Source organism: Parasteatoda tepidariorum, chromosome 2 (assembly GCF_982258835.1).
Source record: "Parasteatoda tepidariorum strain Cologne lab strain chromosome 2, Ptep-v5.0, whole genome shotgun sequence".
Taxonomy (NCBI): domain Eukaryota; kingdom Metazoa; phylum Arthropoda; class Arachnida; order Araneae; family Theridiidae; genus Parasteatoda; species Parasteatoda tepidariorum.
Genome location: NC_141756.1, coordinates 4,561,795 through 4,582,953, shown reverse-complemented (window position 1 = coordinate 4,582,953; position 21,159 = coordinate 4,561,795). Strand labels below are relative to the sequence as shown.

Sequence of the window (21,159 nt, the reverse complement as noted above, 5' to 3'; positions counted from 1 at the left end):
AGAAATGTTACAAACATATAAGTTAGAATAGAAGCAAAAATCTTCATTTTATTCACTGACTTTAATTTAATATTTTTTTATTATTATTTACGATTTATTAGTATATTTTAAAATAATATTCGTTTAACATGCAACAGATTGAACAATCAAAAAAAAATTAATCGATATTAAATATCTAAATACTAATAAAGAATACTTGAATTGAAATAGTCATTTTTTTTATTAAAATTGACTATATGGCTATGTTGTTTTCCGTAAAGGAAAATATAAAACTGGAATTTTTTTTAAATATTTTTGCAAGCATAAGTATCCCGTTACAGGAGGATTGGAAATTATGACTCTATAATTTCCAACAGCCGACATGATGGTGGAAATGCGGTTAACGATGCGCACAAACCGCCTTTACATCACAGACAAGCTGATACTAGATAGACTTAAATCCTCTATCGAGAATTGAACGATTTCATCGAGATAATTTTAGAATTTTAGGAAAAATTAAGTAAAAATTATTTTTATAATCGGGATAAAAAAAAAAAGAGTATTAAACTCTGACCAATACGCACTCTATATTCAATGACAATCATAGAAAAAAAATTTTAAATAGTCAAAAACCAGTTAATTTGTTAAAAGTAATACTAGTCCCCTTTTATTAACAATGCCAAGCTTTCAAATTCCATTAAAAAGTCCTCCACGAAGTCAAATTTATCCCCATACTTGATCCAGGTGTTCTCTTGTCTTCTGGATTGGGTTCAAAATAAAGGATACGAAGTTGAGCATCGGTAGTCGTAAACACAAAATTGGGTCGGCTATTCAATGATGGTTATATAAAAAAAATGAAAGCTTTGAATTCCTTATTTTGATGATCCTCAAAAAATAAAAAGTGGTAACAAAATTTCCTCAATCTCTTAAATCAGAATTCGGGTTAAGTTTTGAATTCTAGCACGACTTTTTAAAATTTTAAAAACATTCTTAAAACTATGTAGGATTTTGAATTAATATATTTGATTTGCAACTTAGGTATCGTTTTATAATTTAAAAACCGTCCATTCACGATTTTTATTCAAATCTTTGAAGTAATCTATCAAAATTTAATTTACACATACTCGGTTATAACGAAGCAAAGCTTAATTCCTTAATGATCTTATAATTTTGAAGAAATCAGTCATAAAAGTGTTTTATTTAAGAACGTTATATAAGACTAAGTGTATGTACAATATATGAATTCCTTTTATTCATTAATTTTTAGATTGCGTATTTAATGAGGGCTGTCATATAGTTCAAAATAAATTATCTCTAAACGCGTCACAAATAGTCTGATCCTGCCATCTGGTGAATAGATTGAGAAATAAACAAGATTCTGGGAGTAAGAAATAGATCGTTTTCATCGTTTTGACGCACTACTTTGGTATTCTCCAGCCAGGAAATATCATGAGCACGAAAAATAGAGGGTGAGACATCATCCTTTCATTTTAACGGAATCTAGAAAGAAGGGGTTAAACAATAAAACAAAGGGTTAAGAAGGGCTTTTGAAAAATTTAACACAAGGAATTTAGATTCTTTCAAACTCAAAGTCTTACTTGTTAATTGTGGCTTCTTAAAAAAGGAGAAAAATTGGGAAATAAACTTATCTTAGAGGAATTTTTATTCTTCACTCTTAATAATTCGTTGTCATAGTCAAGCGATTTTAATAAATATGAAACATAATTAAGTCCATTTTGGTATCCAAAAGATACACTAAACCACCGAAGATCTTAGAGGGATTTAATTAGTGACACTAAAAGAAACAACATTACTTTTGAGTTAATGAAGGTATTCTAAACATTTCAAGCAAGAAAGTATTGAATTCCAGGGGCGTTTCTTATTTTAAGTGATCTTCATTAATTTTCGTCGAAAATGAATATTAATTCTTCTCCCAAAGGCTAAATATTTTAAGCAAACATTAACTTTTATGGAAACTACTTAAGTAAATTGAACGCTAATTAGTAGGAAAAGCACAATCTACTTATTTAAAAATGAAGGCACGGAGGACCTTTAGTAGTAAAATTGGAAATTTGAGACACAACTGATAAATCTATTGAGATTGCTTTAAAACTAATTGGATATTTTTGTGTTTCCTATTAATAATAGATCAATTAAAGGAAATTATTTACTTTTAAAAGAAGATTTATACAGGATGTTAAATAATATTCGTTAAATCAAATATTTAAGCATTACCTGTTTAATTTACTATCGGGTTCGATGAAAAAGTTTTAAGGTAATAGGGGGATACACCCCTAATTTACCCAAGACACGAGAAAATTTTTTTTGAAAGAATTTAGATGAGTAAGTTTACATAAATATTAATATCGACTCTTCCAATTAAAATAAACCATATTTTTCTTGAAAGAAGACTGTATATTTAGTCATGTTTCTTTATAAATTTGAGTTTTTCAGTTTTTAAGTGCATGAATATAGAAAAAAGTCATAAAAACGAATTTTAATTATTCTCTAACTGATTCGATTAAAACACAGAGAAGGTCCTGCTCATTTTCAAATATGTATCAACAGACATATATTTTCAAACATATGTTTGCGAAAAGCTGTTATTCTACTGCGATTAGTTTCTGTGTCCTAAAAAAATAAAGAAGAAAAAAAAGAAAAAAAAGCGAAACTGAAAAACTCAACAACTCCTTTAACTAATCAATTGTTTTCTATGAACAAAAATACATGGGGCACATTTTTATACACATGTTAACGTGGCTGCAGAAAATCATAATGTGTGATAGTTTTTACCAGGGTAAATTAAGTACTACAAAAATATATGAATAAAAATATAAAAAATGCTTTTCGTAATTGAAAAACTATTATGCCAATGAATAACATTCTCACTTCAGAATTTCATTTTTTTTTATCTAATAGTTTTTACGTTTTGAAAGTATATTTTTGAATAGTTTGTGACAACGACAGTAACTTTTTTTAAACACAGATCTAAATCTACAATCTATACTAAAACGAAGCATCTTTTTTAATCAATTCAAACCTTAAAAAAAGTAATTGTTGAAAATGTATCTTAAGAATTGAAAATTCAGTTAAAATACATTTTTAAAAAAAATTTCAATAAATATATATATGTCTTAATAGATCATTATTTTTGCGTTACTTATGAAATAGAATGTTCATTTTATCTTTTTAACCCTTTGGTGCAGATGGGACACCAGCGCAGATGGGTTATTTTCTGACGTTCGAATTGCCAGCGAAAATACAAATTGGTGTCTTTCAATTATAAAAAAAAAAACAGTCTAATAGTTACTAAAAAAATCTTAGAATTTTGGAAATATATTTGTACTAAAATATAAAATGCAAAAAAAGTAAATAGAATTTTTTTTTCATTCATTTCAAAAAATTAACAATAATTAATTTTGTATATTTAAGAAATTTCCACGATGAATAACTTTCTCTTCAATAATAGTGCAAATTTGAAAAATTATTGTTTGAAAAGCAAGCCGTGTTTGGAAGATTTTACTTTTAACGCAGAAGTGTTTCGTGCGTTATTTCATAACCATTAATTATTAGAATGCTAAAAATAATATTTTCCACTTATTTTGAACTAAATTAATGCAAAATAATAAAACATTTCGGAAAAATATGCTTAATAGAAATTCTGCATCAAAAGGTTTATCGCATAAAATAGCCTCCTGTAAGATAGAGAAGTACTCAACATGTTTTTAGATGAGAAATTCATGTAACAAATAATTCAAGCATGTTACACGCTTTTAGATGAGAAATTTATGTTACAAATAATTCAACTTAAATTAAATATTCTAGTGCAAGTCCTTTTGCCGTAAAAAGTAATCACTGTAAACGTATTTAAAAGTAATCAAGAAACTCAGACCTTATATTCAAAAAACTATTCAAATACTAAATTTAAATTCCGAAAATGTGCATTAAAAATGTTACATTTATAATTCTAGATTTAGCAAACATAAATCGATTAATCGAACGTCATTTCAATTGAAATCTAATAATTAATCGTTCACTAAGATTAGCCCAGAGAGGAAGGAACATTGAATTCAATTTAGGTAAGCCTAAGGGAGAAGAAAAATATTTTTTTTTTCCCACAAAAAGAAAATTATATTATCCTTCATCATCAAAGAATTTGTTGTAGTGGGAGGGAATTCACACCCTCAGGTTGAAAAAAAGAGCTTTTGATTGTAGAAATTTGGCAAATCAATTTGTCAGCAAACCTAACGAAAAGCAGGAAGGGTAGATTCTAAAAGAGATAAAGATGGAGAGTTTGAAGAAATATGAAAGAATAAAAATCTCACTCGAGTGGGCTGTTCGGAAAATATTGGTAAGAAAACATAGAAGATATATTTTATAATCTGAAAAGAAAAAGAGAGAGAAAGATAACTTCTCTTTTCATCGCTTTTTCAGTAATTTTTTTTTTTAGATATTAGCTAAGAATTCGTTGCTGAGGAATGATATATAATATTAATTTGTTTCTTATTTCAACGATATTTTAAATGTGATAAACAATAAAATAAAATAACGTTTACAAATCTGAAGAATTTATTTTAATCTGGACGTGAAACAGGCTTTTTGAAAATAACTAGTCACTAAACAGATATTTTTTTTTTTAAAGAGCCTAACTCATCTATCTCACTAGGACAAAGCTAAGAGGGTGCTATATCACGGGAGAAACTTTTTACAGGCGAATTATATTTCACCTAAGTTGATATTTTAAAATTTAAAATCGAGAGAAAAGTGAGTTTAAAGCAAAAGTAAAGCATGAAGACTCAAATGATGAAAAAGTGTTTTTAAATCATCAAAATACAAACAAATTATGACAGGATTTTTCCCTTATTGCATAATCCTCAGTTATCCTGCCATAATTTGTTTGTATTTTGATAATTTGAAACAAATATTTTTAGCAAATGTTGGTTCATGGTTTAATCTAGGCTGCCTGAACTCACTTTTTATAGTTTAATTTTGTGTTACTTGTAAAGGTCCATGAAGAGTTTCTCACGTGGTATAGCGCTCTTTTAAAGCTGTTTCTTGAAGGCTCCGGTATCATATGAAATTATGTTTTATGGCGAATAATGAGCTATTTTCATAACTGCTGAAAGTTTCAACATTTACTCAGGTGGTGAAGTTTAGCCTATCCAAAGCCAGAGCTCCCTATGCTCATTCTGAAAATGGCGCAAAACGTTCATAGTGAGAAAACCGCAGGTTTGTGAAGCTGAAAAGCGTTTGCGGTCCTAATTTTTAATAATTAAAAATATGCTTCAATACCGCATTATCTGAGCATTTCATCTAGTAGGAAAAATTTCGCCAAGTTGGCGACTTCTGAAAAAATTATTAACTTTTAAATTATAAGTTATTAGTACATTCTAAAGCCTAGATAATTCTTCAAAGCCAAGATGGTATATATAATTCAAAATTATAGCTTTGCCTCAAGTGTAAGTCACTTAGACTTTGCCTATTTAATTTTTTTTTGGCGGAAAAGCTTCGAAAAACCATGCTGACCAAAATGAGCTACATACTCTGTTGCAAGTTAAGAAAAAACCATTCTCTCTGTGGAGAGAGCCTGCTGGCATCTAAGTGCACGCCAAATGTATGCCAAGCTCTCAGAATATCAACATCGTCAACTCTTGAAACGACATTGCAATACCTTCCTTAAATCGTGTGAAATGAGGAAAATCAAAACTTATTGAATATTCAATTAGCAAATAATAAGAATTAATAAAAATTGTATCAAAAAATCGTAACAAATATCCGCCTTTCTAATCGCATTTAAAGAAACCGATGCAAGAATTATAAATATAGTTTCTTGCAGACGATTTTCTTTCACAACGAAAGAAAAGTAAAAATTCTTTACCTCGCATATGATTTGTTAAGGGCATGTCAGTATAAGATGCGCCATTTTCAGTGGTCCAATGAAATCCGATGGTCTTGCAAAGTCATATAGCTGTTTTCTTTTTTCAAGAATTGTTCTCTTTATTTTCAGAAATATATAGCCAAATCTAAGATTCCAGTAAGACAAACTATGACCCTTTTTTAATAATTATATGATATACATCATAAAAGATATTACGAATGAAACTTATATTCGACGAATTATTATATTGCTTCGAAAGCATAATTATATAATTTGATAGCTAAAAAACTGAGCTATATGCAGTCGCGGAAGATTAATCAAATCCTATACCGCAATGGTCTTTTCTTAACTTGCAACGGAGTATAGAATGTTTTTGGCGATGCAAACTAAACTAAAATAATAGTGAAACCAAAATCTCAGCTCTAGTCTGAACAGAGAGGGTAAAAAAAAAAGAATTCCCTTTTAGTTTATTGTCAAAACAAGACTTCTGTTTAAACTCGAGAGTGTGGCAGGATCGAGGAGGAAATGGTAGATAGAATTTCTCCTTGTAGTGTCAAAGCAGTCACGCATTTCCTAGATAACGGAGTGAGTTGTGAAAGACGGTTCATCAGATACGGAAATACACAATGACACTCCAAACTTGTTTTTCCTGACAAGATACGGTTGTTCATTCTTTTTACTAACATATATTTCTCAGATTTCCTTCGATATTTCGATAATTGCAATGAATGATTTGTCAGTTCATTCAATGCTCGTTTGTTTTAACATAGGGAAAACTAAATAACTAAACAGAAACGGGATGAGTTTGTTAATGTGATTTATTCCGTCTTTTCTGTTTTTTATTGCGTCATCGCTGTGGTTATAAAATGATAGCTGGCATGATGATTGGATGACATACATATTAATGAAAAGTGTTGGCTAAAATGATAAAATGTTTGCAATTCAGCACATTATTTTCATTAATATCCGATACAAATGTCAAACCATATAATAAGATCCATTCAATTTATTATGCTATTTGATTATTTTCCATAAAAATAAAATATTAATCGTGATCAAAATACAAAATCAAAATAACATTTAATAGTCAAGATTTTTTTTTAACTTTTTCAATTCTGAATTTTTTTGCGATAAAAATAAAAATAAATATTCAAAAGTTTTTATTTTGTATTTTATAACCGTCGTTGGACAGCCGACCCAATTTTGAGTTCACGATTACTTATGATCAATTCCATAGCCTCGTAATTTTGAATCCAATCCAGAAGACAAGGGAACTCCCAGATTAAGTATTGGGTGAAATTTGCCTTCGTGGAGGACGTTTTGATGGAACTAACCCGCATTTACGTCACTTGGGGAGGAAAACCACGCAATCCTTCCATGGTTAACCTGACGGAGAGGACACTCTAACCCATGATCCGTCTACCACTGAAGATACTTTACCTCAGCACTGGGGTCGGGGCGAGCCGGGTGCTGAATTCGTTTCGACCAACCGTTGCTGGGATTCGAACCAGAGCCACCACATTGAAAGGCCGAGCGCTCTGTCCCACAATTGTTGTACATAAGAAATGTATAGATACATTTGATGAATGAAATATTTACCCCGACCTGCCCCAATTTAGGGCATACGGGTAAATGTTTATTAAAATCAAGAAAAACAGAAAAGTACATAAAATACAAAAAGGGCAAAAATACGAAAACATTACAGAGTCTGAAGGCAACAGCAGTAAAATAATTAAAATGCTCCGAGAGTCCCGCCTTATAGTGCCGAAGCCGACGGGACCTCCCTTATAGTCAGCCAAGGACACAAATGAAATAATTTTACAACACATCGCAGGAAAGTACAGTATGACATACAATGCATCATGTGCAGGCAGTACATAGGATTAAAACGAGTAATAACACAGAGTAAGTTGGGTCGCTAAACCAAAGCGATCATTAACATTGTGACAGGATATAAATGACACAAAGTATAAACTGTTGATGTATTCAAGAACAGTAAAACATAAAGTGAACCATTAAAAAAAACGTGTACCTGAAGTGAACATAAGAAAACATTAAAAGGTCACAGGTAAACGGAGGTCACAAGTTAATATAAGTCAAAGAACCAATACAGTCGATGACAAATTAACAACAGATAAGACAGAAGAACAAGGCGTAAGGAGCCAAGAAAATCTCAAATGTAAAACAAAAGGAGGTAAAGATGTAAAGTGGTAAAACAAACAATTATCAAATACAATTAAAAGGCGACGCTAAAATTTGCAAAGCAAGGAAAGGCAATGTAAATAAGCCAATTAAAAAGCACAATGTAGTGAATAAATAGATTAAAACAGAATTAAAAAGCGAATGAGATAGATAAAACAACAAAATATTGTCAAAATAACGGGAAGCGGGACAACCGGGATTGAGTTTAGTTCGTGTAGAGTGGATCCAAAATGTCGTCAGGGGCGAGTGCGTCCTCCAGGGTACGTTTAATGATGTCTTTAATAATTTGCCTCTGTTTATTAGTCCTGCACCAAGATCTTATGTCGCCTCTTCTGTCAAAACTATTTACTCTAATGGTTGCAAATTTTTGACAGTCAAGCATCAGATGTTTAATAGTCTGATAGTGACCGCAATATTTGCACGTGGAGGATTTTTGAAACATCCTAGCTTGGTGATCACCAAATACACCATGAGAAGTTAAGAACTGATTAAAGTAAAAATCGCTGGATAAAAAACGTTCGTTACCTGTAGGTATCAAATAGTGTGTGTTGAGTCATTTCACAAGAAAATGCTTAGATTGATCAAAGTTGAAGTTAAAGTTGTCATACAACTACTATACATAAAAATTTTGAGGGTACGTTTGCTGACTATTATTGCTAATGAAGTTGATTTGAAACTAGTAAATACAGAAAATACATAAAGTTTCTTGAATGTCTAAGCCAAATACATTTTACAATGAATGGATAGAAACAACGTAGGTAAGTCTGATGGAACATTTTTCTAATGTCCTTTTACACCCAGTATATACAACTGGTATAACGTATACATGTGTTGTTGTATACATACGTTTGTATACACACATATTTATACGATGTATGTATCGATACGGGGTATACGCATGCATACTCATGTATGTTTTTAAAGTATAACTACTTCGAAATGTCAGACCCACTTGTATGTAAACTTAATTACTATTATGCAATAGAATTTAAGATCGAATGTTTCTTGCTTGTGTGATTTCTGGCTAATTTATTATTTATTAAATTCTAATAATAATTTTTGAGGTGAACAAAAATTTATTTAAAAGTTTGATATGTGTTGCAATTGAAGTCGCTTAACTCCAGTATACGCAGGAAATGTACAGATAAATTTAATGAATGTTGCAACTGAAGTCGCTTTATAAAGATTATATTAAGAAAAATTCGTCAATATTGCATTTGAAACCGTTTCACCATTGATATGCATGAAAAAAGCAGATAAGTATGATGATCTTTGCTTCATTTTGCAATTGATATAGATATAATTTGCTTAATAAATGCTTAAATTTGTTTAATCAGTTAAAGTCGTTATACAATTACTACACATAAAAAGTGCATAGGTCAGTCTGATAGTTATTATTGCTAATGAAATTGTTTTAAACATAGAAAAGGCATTAAACGTTACGAAGGATGGATAAATTTGTTGAATATTGAAGTTGGAGTCATTTTACAATTATGCATAGAAGAAGCATAATACAGTTTGAATTATGTATAGAATTCGTCAATGGTAGGGTTTTGACAAAAAATGAAGGCAAGGCTTAATCTTTATTTCAAATTATCAATGAATGAGCTTTCAAGCTAATTTATCAAAATGACATTTTGAACTTTCATCCGCTAAACTTTTCACTAATTATGAACTTATCAACAATAATTGAGAAATACGAAAGAGCACGTAAATTGATTTAAAAAACTAACTAGGAAAACTAACGGAAAAAATTCAGTTTGCTTTTACGAACGCCATCAACGATGTAAACGCTTCAGAAGATTCATCAACTTGAAATCTAAGACAAATTATTTTCTACGTTGTAATCCAAGACTTGGAAACGAGGTGTTTGAGAGAGTGGAATTCTTGATTGGGTGTACTTAAACAAAAGAAAAGAATATATAAAGGAAAAAAGAATTACAAAAGAAGGGAACTTCATTAAGAGTTCCATCCTAAAAAGTCATTTTCTTTAGGGTGTACTATAGGCTGCTTTTGGGGAGGGGGGGGCGTGCTAAGATTAGGAAATGAAACACATCAGTGGTTTATGTAACTTGTTCATTGCACCATGAAGTTTCGAGTGCTTCTTCGTCTGTTTGCCCTTTTTGCTTGGCTCTTTATAGAGTAAAAAAAATAATACTTCAAGGATACAAGAGAAAAAAAAGAAAGCCAGATGATTGTTAGTGTTGTTAACACTCTTTGCCCATAGAAAAACTAACATGTGAAAAATAAAGATTTTTATCTTGTTGAACATGGATAGCCGTTGGCAATGTTTGTTTTTATTCTTTAATTGGATTTTATTGTTAAATCAACAGTTCATACACTGCCTTTGCAGTGATGTTCAGCAAAAGTTTAGAAATGAGTTGCAGCGCACGAAAATTTCGAACATATTTAAAAATTCCTAAGAAGTTTTGAGTAAATCGTAAACGTTTTTCAAATCAGTGTGCATTAAATAGACTTTATCAGTTATTTCACCAAATTTTAAAGTTTCAATGTATTTTAAAAACGTGGAAATAGAAATGAAAACTGATTTATCAACCATTTCCTTTTTCCATTTAAAAGCAAAATTTGCCAGTTGCCCAAATAATTTTATATAAGGATACTCCTAGCGATTTTGCAGCGTTTTGCACTTTACTTTTTGTTTATTTTGTGCAAGCTATAATATTGTTAAAAATTGATGTTCAGTTTGATTTGAAATTAACTCAATTTTCATTTCTTAAACAGTTCTTTTCCAAAAACCATCATTCAGATTATTTTATTCAATTTCATTTACATATACGACAAAAAATACAAGACTAAAAGCCGCGTTAGACTTTCGAATTCAACATAAAACCAAATTTTATGACTGACACTGCAGAAAAAATTCAGATTATTTAATTCAATTTTATTTATATTGTAGAGTTCCAGTTTTGTGACTGATCTTTCATTTTCCTCCTCTGATTTTAATCATGTTGTCTTTGGTTCCCTCAAATATGAGTACGTTATACTAGTTCTTACAATATATACGACAAAAAATACAAGACTAAAAGCCGCTTTAGACTTTCGAATTCAACATGAAACCAAATTTTATGACTGTCACTGATGAAACAATTCAGCTTATTTTATTTATGCATACGCCAGAAAATACAAGGCTTTAAGCCGCTTCAGACTTTCGAATTCAGCATTAAATCAAATTTTATGAATGTCACATGAAACTATTCAGCTTATTTTATTTATGTATACGCCAGAAAATACAAAGCTTTAAGCCGCTTTAGACTTTCGAATTCAACATTAAACCAAATTTAATGAGTATCGCTGATGAAACAATGAAAAAATTTTATTTTTCACATTAAACGTTTCTAAATATTTTTGGTTAGCAATATTCGCACTTGCTAATGAACATTATTTATAAGTCAGGGGTTCCGCCAAGAGAAGTTTGATCGCTAAGGGTTCCGTAGCTGAAAAAAATTGGGAACCGCTGATTTAATGAGTTTACAAATAACAGCAAGTATTGTTTGAACCTATACCATTCTGTTGCTATTAAATAAGTAAAAATGAAAAAATTACCGCTGCAGATTCTAATCACTTAAGACAATGAATTTCAGTAAAAATCTTTTCTTCTTTATTATTTATATTAAAAATACTCATTATACTAGCTCAGATTTATCAATGATTTTATGTTTGTTAAAAGAACACCTATCAAATGATAACAGATAAAAGGAATTCATTATGTTCAAATAAATAAATAAATAATATTGATAATACTCATTTATAAAATTTTTAAAGAAACTTAAAGGAAAATATTATTAAACAGGATAGTTCAATAATCAATATATAAAAAAAGAAAGAAATTCCACGAAAAGATGTAGATTGAATTAAGGAAACTTTAACAACAACAAGAAAGTAAAAGAGAAAATAATTAAAAATTAAAGAGTGAATAGCTTCTTTTTTCCTTTTTCTCAGTATGACGTTGATTTGTCTAGACGTTTTAAGAACCCGGGTATTTTTGACAGCTTTTAAATTTATGGAACAATATTTCAAGAGAAATATTTTTTTTAAAAAATAAAAGCAGATATCAATTTTTTATTAAAAAGTGAATTGTACGTAAAAGTAGTGTACATACTAAATAAATTCATAGTGTGATAATTTTCCTGATGAAATTGAATTAATGGCTGTTTTAAAATTTCTTAAGAAAGATTCAGAGTTAATTAAGCTCGTTCAGAGAGTTGAAATTTGTTTTATTATTTATTTTTGAATTCACTGGAAATTTTGTTTTTTTTTTAAATTTTTTTACCGCTGTCTCATCACTTCTTTGGTTGATTCCGTTGCTATTTTAAAATAAGTAAAAGAAGAAATTATTTGAATTATTATTGTTTAAAATTTGAATAAGCATTAATCAAATTTGGCAGTTATTTTACTTCAAAACAGATATTAATTAAAGAGCTTCGTAGACTGTTAGTTTAGAAGCGTCTGTTTTAGAAAATTTAAAAACAGAGGAAGCTATTTTTTTATTTATTAAAAACACATTTTCTTATTTAAAACTCTCTTATTAAAACATGTCTTATTATAAATGAATATATTTACCAAAATAAGTTTCATATGCGACGTAGGTTAATTGCAAATAGCTAGTGTTATTTTGCAATGGCTAGGCTGCATAGTCTCCAGTATTTTTCTAATAAGCCTGACCCTTAAGACTTATTTTAGTTCGTCTATCTACACCTTCAGGCTAATTAGAATAGGTTCATTGCACAATATGCGTCTGATTTATTTCAAACAGTGCGCAAAAATCTAAGAGTCCATTTCCAAGGCTCATTTTATTTTATAAAACTTGTTGAACAGCCGATCCAATTTTTGAGTTAATAACCATCATTGTTCAACTCTGTACTCTTCTAATTTTGAACCCAATCTAGAAGACAAGGGAACTCCTGGATCAAACAATATGAAAAACTAGCCTTTGTGGGGATTTTTTACCCGCATTTGCATTACATGGAGTGGAAAACCACGAATGTCTTCGACGGTTAACCCGACACCAAGGGAATTCATACCCTCATGATCCATCTACCCATGAAGATATTTTACGGCAGCATTGTCGACGATACGAATTGGGAGCAGAATTCTAATATTCCAGTCATCGCTGAGATTCGAACCCAGGCTACCTCACTGGGAGGCCAACGGTCGAACTCCTGAGACACAGCAGCTATCTTAAGACTTATTGTAAATATATTTTTAAAGGTCTAAGCAATAAGTCTAAGCAAAACTAGCAAGATTGAGTAATGATACTCTAATTTCTAAAAAATATCAGACACATTAAAAAACATGGACGATTTTTTTAAAATTTACTTGCCTTATTGTTAGATGTAAGTAACATTTATAAAGAGCCTGACATATTTACAGCTTAACGTAATATACTCTTAAACACAAATTTGTTGCTGTCTTTACAAAGTCCCAAACTGAACCATATTTGATGAAACGATTGTTGTGGTCGTCGTAGACCATTAAGGTAAGATGTGTAATGGTTCCTGTTCAGTGGCGCCATCTATGGTCAAGAATTTGATTTCTGCTACACCTATACGTCACACTCATTTATAGAGTGGACCCATTCATACATCCATTCATTCATCCACAAATCGTAATTATGACCTGAACCAGAGAGATCCATCTTAAATTCAGTACCCAGAGTAACCACGGATCTTTAAAACTGATTTTTTTCCCCCGATTAAAATAGTGACATTGCTTGTGAGATTTAATTTTTCACAGTTGTAAAGATCAATAAAGTAACTCTAACTATATATAATAATCTAAAGAGGGTGTCCGCAGTTTTTCACTCTTGTCGGCCTTTTTATGGGCCGGAAAATCACATTTTCCCCACATTAATTTTCATATTGGTTTAGTTGTCATCAGCATAAAATTTATATAAGTCATAAATTTATTGTTTTCCTATAAATATATTTTTGTATCCCTAATTTGTTAGCGAGAGCTTAATTTGAAGGTCTGGTTTCTTAGGACAAGCGCCTTATCTGGGCGTCAGCGGGACGTCAACGTCACGCTGACGCCAACAAAATACTGGTTTGTTAGCTCAAGGCCTGGTTTCTTAGAACTAGCGCCTTATCTGGGCGTCAGCGGAAAGTTGACATAGATCTGACGCCAAAAAAATACTTTTTTGTTAGCTCAGCGTGAGCAGTCGGTCCAACGCAGACATTATCTCTCATTGCGCATGCGTTAATAACGTAAACAAATATTTATTTTGAATTTGCATTGATTTTGTTATTGTCGACCAGTGTTTTAGCGAACAAATAATGACTTTGTCCAAGAAAAAACACATTATAGCTGAGCTAAATGAAGAGTGCTATGTTTAATGAAGAAGCTATGTTTAATGTCAAAATCAAAATCTTGTCTGATTTCAATGTGCTGTTGGATGTTGTCCGCCATTGCTTCTGTGGTTAACGTCACGCTGTAATCCAACTGCAGTTGAGTTGGACGGCAATTGTAGTTCAAGATGAGCGTTCGATGACGTATACTATCAAACTCACAAATGGACCAATCAGAGGTTAGCGCTGATTTCCAGCTGACGGCGTCCTGTCCTAAGAAACCAGGCCTTGAGCAATGATACGTAGGAAACAGATATCAACTGAAAATATTTATTTGATGTAAATAAGAATAATATGGAAATTACGAATGAATGACACGAGCGTCTGAACGACGCTGTGTTTGTAAACAAACTGATCAGATGAGTCTCGGCGATGGCGTTGCCAGATTCAGAGTCTGAAAGTTACAGTAGGGTTGAGTGATATTCTCACATACCTACACAGTATACCTGTACTGTTATTATTACGCTTTTGAAATTTGTTTGTATTCTAAATTAAGAGTTTTGAATAATAATAATAAAAAAACAATTCCCTTACCTACTTCTACGTTACATTTTAAGATAAAGTTATTTAAATTGGTGTCTAATCTTATTACAATTATTATTTTTGGTGAAAATTACATTAATTTGCCAAGAAAAATAAATTATAGTAAGGCATTCATCGGGGTTGGCGAGTGTCAGTGAGTGGGAGGCCCCCTGTTAAATAAATGAAAATGTTGCTTACCTTTGTGGCCTAGTTGTCCTAAGGGGATCTGGAGTATCTATATTGGAGGACGGGTTTTCGGAAGAGAAATTAGGAGGAACTTCGTACACACAATATATACTTTCTTCTTCGTGGTCACTGAGACAGCTGGACGGCTGAAATATAAGCAGAAATTAATTTTATAGGAAAATAGACCGAAACATTAAATTGAAAAAGGTCCGTTTTTTAAAAATATAGTTTTTGGCGTAACTACCACTACGATTATTAAACATCGATTCAATAGTATATAAAAGTCATGCTAACTCTTATGCTAACATGTTGGTATAGTCGAATGCTCTTTCCCCACAATGGTGACCGCAGGATGTGATATGGACACGCCTAATTCGACGGATGGTACACATTGAAATGTTGACCCGCTCTCTGCGACTGCGTCATTGTCCTCCTCACGCTGTTGCTACTCAGTCTCTATTACACACAACGGGATCTTGCACACACTCGACTGTTAAAAGCAACACATGAGAAACCACGCACAGCCGTGAACTTAATACAGCTCTCATGACAAACTCTCAAAACCCGGTGAACATAATACACCTCTCCCGATCTTTTGCAAATACGGCAACCAGCGGTATCCGTTTATCGAATTTCATACCAAATAAAATTCTGGAGGGGAAGTATTGCGGCGTAATTACCACTACAATTATTAAACATCACTTCACTACTATATAAGACATTCTAACTCAATTCAATCTTGGAATACCATTTGTAGAAGAAGGTTGGCATGGTCAATAACTACTATCCCCGCAAGTTACATAATAATATCATACTTGGTGTGTTTTTTCCTTATAGTAATGAATGAGTCGAATAAAAATGGTTTAAAATATACAATTATAAACATTAATCTCAAAATAAGTTTAAATTTTTAATCCTATGAAGGTAAAATTTTATTTAAAAAATATTATGTTTAGCATTTTACTAATTTATGGTTATGAAATACAGCACGAAACACCGGTGTCTTGCTTTGCATCGAAGGTAAAATCTTCCAAACAAGGCTCACTTCCAAACAATAATTTTCCAAACTTGTTACTTATATCTAAGAAAAATAGTCATTTATCATTGAAATTTCTTTAATTTACAAAATCAATTACTGATAATCTTTTAAATAGGACTGAAAAAAAATTTTTTAATCCTTTTTTAGATTTTAGACTTTAGTACAAATATAATTCCGATAATCTAATAGATTTATTTCAGAAAAGTATAAGACTGTTTCTTATAAATAAACAAAATACCGAAATATATTTCTGCTTGTAATTTGAGCGTCAGAAAAAAAAGTATATAAAATGGACACCAGTGTCCCATCTGCGTCAAAGGATTAACTAAAGACGGAATGCCATTTTAGATTTCCACTTGAGAAAGAACAGAGTTCTGTTCCTTGGCGAGTGGACTGTTTATTTTAAAACTCTGATTAAAATCCGGGCTATATATTAAATATTTGGCAATTGATGTTTCATTCTGTAATCGCCAAATCTACAACCCAACCCTGAAGACAACTGGTCTTTTTTTTAAAAAAGGGAAAAACATATCTTATATATCACTAAACTTTTCAAGAAAGACTATTCCACATTTCTTTAGACTGAGAAAGATAAACAACTAACATTCCATGTTTAGCTCAACAACAATTGGATTCTCGTCCTTTGATCCATTTACCACTGAGAATATTTTACATCAGCACCGTGATTCGTTCATGCTGAGAGTAGAGTAGGAAACAATCGATATCGCGATTGAAACGTGGGTCCCAGGTCTGAGGCGTGTGTCGTGATCAGTTAGAGGCGCGTTAAACTGTAGTACGTTTAAATTCGTAGAAACCTCAATATGGCGCCAATATGAGCCCCATTAATGTGCAAGTAAATCTTTAAAATAATTTATGGAACATTATGGCTTAATTTTAAAGAAATCTAGATTAAAAATAACACCTTGTAGCAAATTCGAAAAGTATTATTGTTCAAGGTACCGATATGTTTACTCGAAGTTGAACCAATTTTTTCTGAGAGTGAATGTTGGGAATCAGCGAATTGCTGACAGTGATTGAAGGCTTCAACTGGACACATCGACATTTAACACTGTTTCTAATCCTTTGAGCCAACTGACACAAGTCAGATTAGCTCCATTAGTTTGTTGACGCTGATGAAATTGATTAGAGTCAAGGAATCTGCTATTAAATCTTCCTTTGTAAGTCTGTGGGATATGTTCCGGAGATACTTTATATATTCTTCTTTATAAAGTTTCTTTGACTGATGCATAACACAGCATTTTAATGATTACAACTCAACACCAAATACCGTTTTTATTATATTTATTTATTTATTATTATTATCTAGAGATCTGCTATTAAATCGTTCTTTGTAAATCCAAGACACTGCAAGATATGTTCAGGCGATGCTTTATGTAGTCTTCCTTATAATGCTTGTTTGTAATGCTTCTTTGACTAATGCTTGACGCAGCATTTTAAAAATTTCAGCTCAATATCAAATACTTCCTTTCTACAACCTAACATAAAACACTCATATTTAGATTCTGATCTGCAAGCCGAGAATCTGAGCAACCATTTCAACGTTACAGACTGCTATCACAAAACACACACAAAAAAATGTCAAATCGATGTAAAGATTTATGTTCCTTGCAACGCTGGGGATAAAAAGTATTAATGATACTTCTTCAAGCATCTATTTCTCCAGTAGAAAGATAGCTTTCGTCGAATAACACTCAAAAGAGAAAAGATTAGGATCTTCAAGTATGCAAATTTATGAAAATTGATATGAGTATGGCATGAATAACTACGCGTGGCACAGTCGACGAAAGTGTCTCGTCCGCTCCCCCTGAAGTTGAGAAGCCAAGTCATTCACAGACAAGACAGACACCATCTTCCTAATCATTCCCTCCTCAATTTTCTTTGGCATATAATAGGCCCACCCCCGCCTAAACTCACTAGCATCAATAACACCGCATCAGAATTGAATTTCACTTCACCCATCCCTTTTCGAAAAGGTGCTTGAAGCTAGCACTATTGAAAGAAAAAAAAAGTGTGTACCCCTCCTTGCCCACCCAATTGCATCTCCTTGCCCACCCGACGTTGACTAAAAAGGAATACGTTGCTTTTTTTTAAAAAAAGAAGGTGTCTACACCAATATAACGGTAATCACGGCATTCGGCTTGCTCATGGAGAGCCATATAGACGATGCCCCCCAAACAATGGAACAAGGTGATTCCATATTCATCGCACGCGCTCTTAGGTCCCCCATGGGGGATAAAAAGACGGGCTATAGCCCTAGCCTATTCTCCCGTAACACGTTTATAAAGGCTGATAATGATACTTGAAAGATGGAAGAAGAAATTCGTTGTGAACTCAAAAGACAAAATTTGATTAGGCGAAAATTCCAAGTGATGCACTATCTGGGCTTTTCTTTTTCCCCCTTCTCCAGTTTTTTTCTGGAGGTTTCCGGGGAAAGTATCTACTGCTTTCGAAGTAAAAGAAGAAAATAGAATGAAGATTTTCTTGTTTGAATACATTAACTTGCAGGAAAAGTATCTTTTCTCGCGGTGAGGACGCCACTTTCGGGGTTATTATTGTGCCCCGTGTGCCTATCTTGCCACCTGGGTTCAAATGAGGAATGGCAGTTTCATTATGAGGGATTTTGAAATATTTTCTATTCGGTTTCTATTTACAATTGTTTGTTCCTTTATTTTTAGTAATTTTTTTTAAAGATTTTTCTTTCTTTTGTAATTTGATTGTGCTATAGCATAGGATGTTTCTAAAATAGGAATATTAGAAAATAGATTTTGTTTGTATGGAATTTTTTTCTCATATCTTTTATTTAGCTTGGAATTACATAAACATAGAAACCAAAATTGTAACTACAAGCTACAGTGAATCGGTCAGGTTGACCAACCTTTTAAGTTCAATACATGTCTATTTCAGATGTTGACCACTAGTAAAAATCAAATTTGTTTAGGAATGTTATAGAAGGTTATTCTAACCCCTTCATAGATTGAACAGAAAAAAAAATTAATCAAGTACTTATAAATTTTCCTAAAATTAGAACTTATTAACAAACGAAGGTATACATGGATAGACAAAATATATGAAATAATCTAGTATTAAAAACCTAATGCCTATATTAATCCTTAAAATATTTTTTAAAATATATGGATACATTTTTCTAAAATTAGAAACGGATTAATAAACAGAAAATTTTCCGTAGTGATATATAATATTTAATCAATCTCAAACATGCAAAATTAATTTTTATTCATCTAATATCATTCTAAACTTCCACCCACAAATGAACTTTTCCAAGCACACAATTTTTTTCATTCAAACTTTTATGAAATTCAATTCACCCGGACATCCAATCTCAATTAATCCATTTGTATTCTAGGTTTTTGCGACGACCCAACCCTCCAAGTGGGCCGCTATTCTCGTTATCCAGAGATCTTTCCAAATTAATGATGCTTCAAGCCGCAGGAGTCTGGGTTCGAGAATAATGGTATTTCCATTTCATTTCAAAAGTATGACAAACATTTCTATGCACTTTCTCATCTCACTTCTAATTTATTATTTGTATTATTGCCCCCCTTCTTCCAATTCATCCATTTTCTTTGTCACTGAAGATCTCGAACAAATAAAACTCGGTAAGGTACATTTCATTATACGCCCCCTTTTTAATTTATTTTCACTGATTTGTTCATTTTTAAAAGGAGTTTCACGCTCCGTTGACGTCTGATTTAATGTTATTTCTAATAGCATTTGCTCTATTAGTGTTGGGATACATCGGAATTTTAGTATTACGATATACCGTCAAGATATATCGATATTTACGATGTATTTCGATATTTTCCCAATAACTAGTTTGTGTTCGTTTTACATTAATCACAAATTTCGTTATTCAAAACTAAAATTTATCACCAAATTCACAATTAGTTCCGGGTGACATCGATTCCGATTTTTAATAATTTGATATACCGTTAGAAAAATACAAATATTCAGGATATTTTTCAAGTAAACAAATTTGCATAGTTTTTACATAGATTAATATTTAACCAAAGTCAAATAAAATAATATTTAACAAAAGCCAAATAATAATGAAATAGCATTTTTTCAACACTAATATCGCATTCGATAATTATCCTTTTCGTTAAAACTTAGAAATTAAAGAATTCGATTAGTTCTGGGTGACATCGGATTTTTAATAATTTGATATACCGTTAGAAAAATATTAATTTTTACAATATTTTTCAGGTAAACTAATTTACGTTATTCTTACATTGGTGAATAACTAAAGCCAAATAAAATACTATTTAACAAAAGCTAAATAATAACCAAATAAGATTTATCAACACTAACAATAATATGGCATTCGATAATTATCGTTTTCGTTAAAACTCAGAAATGTAAGTATTCGATTTGAATCGTTATTGATATTGAACGAAATGTTATCCCTTTGAATAGTTGTTACTTGACACGTTCAGTATTTATAGTAGACAATAAAGATTGCGATATCATCGATCATAATATAATCTATAGCTTTAAAACTGTTCTTATTGTAGATATATAAATAAATTAATAACTACAGAAGGATTCTCATGGAATATATCATTCAATTATTGGACTGCACAAGAATGCTTCCGTTTTATTAGCAGCGTCGTCCTTTTTTAAGTGAAGCAAAGATTGGTTCTCACGCCAATCAGTTTGAATTTCAATAATTAAGAAAGATTTTTCAATTTAATAATAAGAAGGTCCTTTAATATTTAAGGAGGAATTTTAAAGTTTAACTTACAAAGTTAGTTAATATTATAGGAAGAATGTAATAAAGGAAATTTTTAGTTAAGTGAGGATACATTTTATAATTAAGGAAGTCTTTGAACATTTAAGGAGTGACAGGGTACCCACTCAATTTCCGGAAAAAAATTTGTCTGACTTTTCTAGGTATAACAGGTATATAAACGCCCTTAATTTAGGCGGGGGGGGGGGGCATTTAAGCC

At 31.4% G+C, this 21,159-nt stretch overlaps 1 protein-coding gene across 2 annotated transcripts in view; it reads right to left on the bottom strand.

Moving 5' to 3' along the window:
- LOC107441952 (uncharacterized) overlaps nucleotides 1-21,159 on the bottom strand; it is a 358,765-nt gene that overhangs the window by 68,884 nt on the left and 268,722 nt on the right. For both annotated transcript variants that reach the window (XM_043044432.3, XM_043044433.3), the window contains one exon: nucleotides 15,145-15,278. In XM_043044432.3, the coding sequence (XP_042900366.2) occupies nucleotides 15,145-15,278 (134 nt within the window). The remainder of the gene's footprint in view (nucleotides 1-15,144; nucleotides 15,279-21,159) is intronic.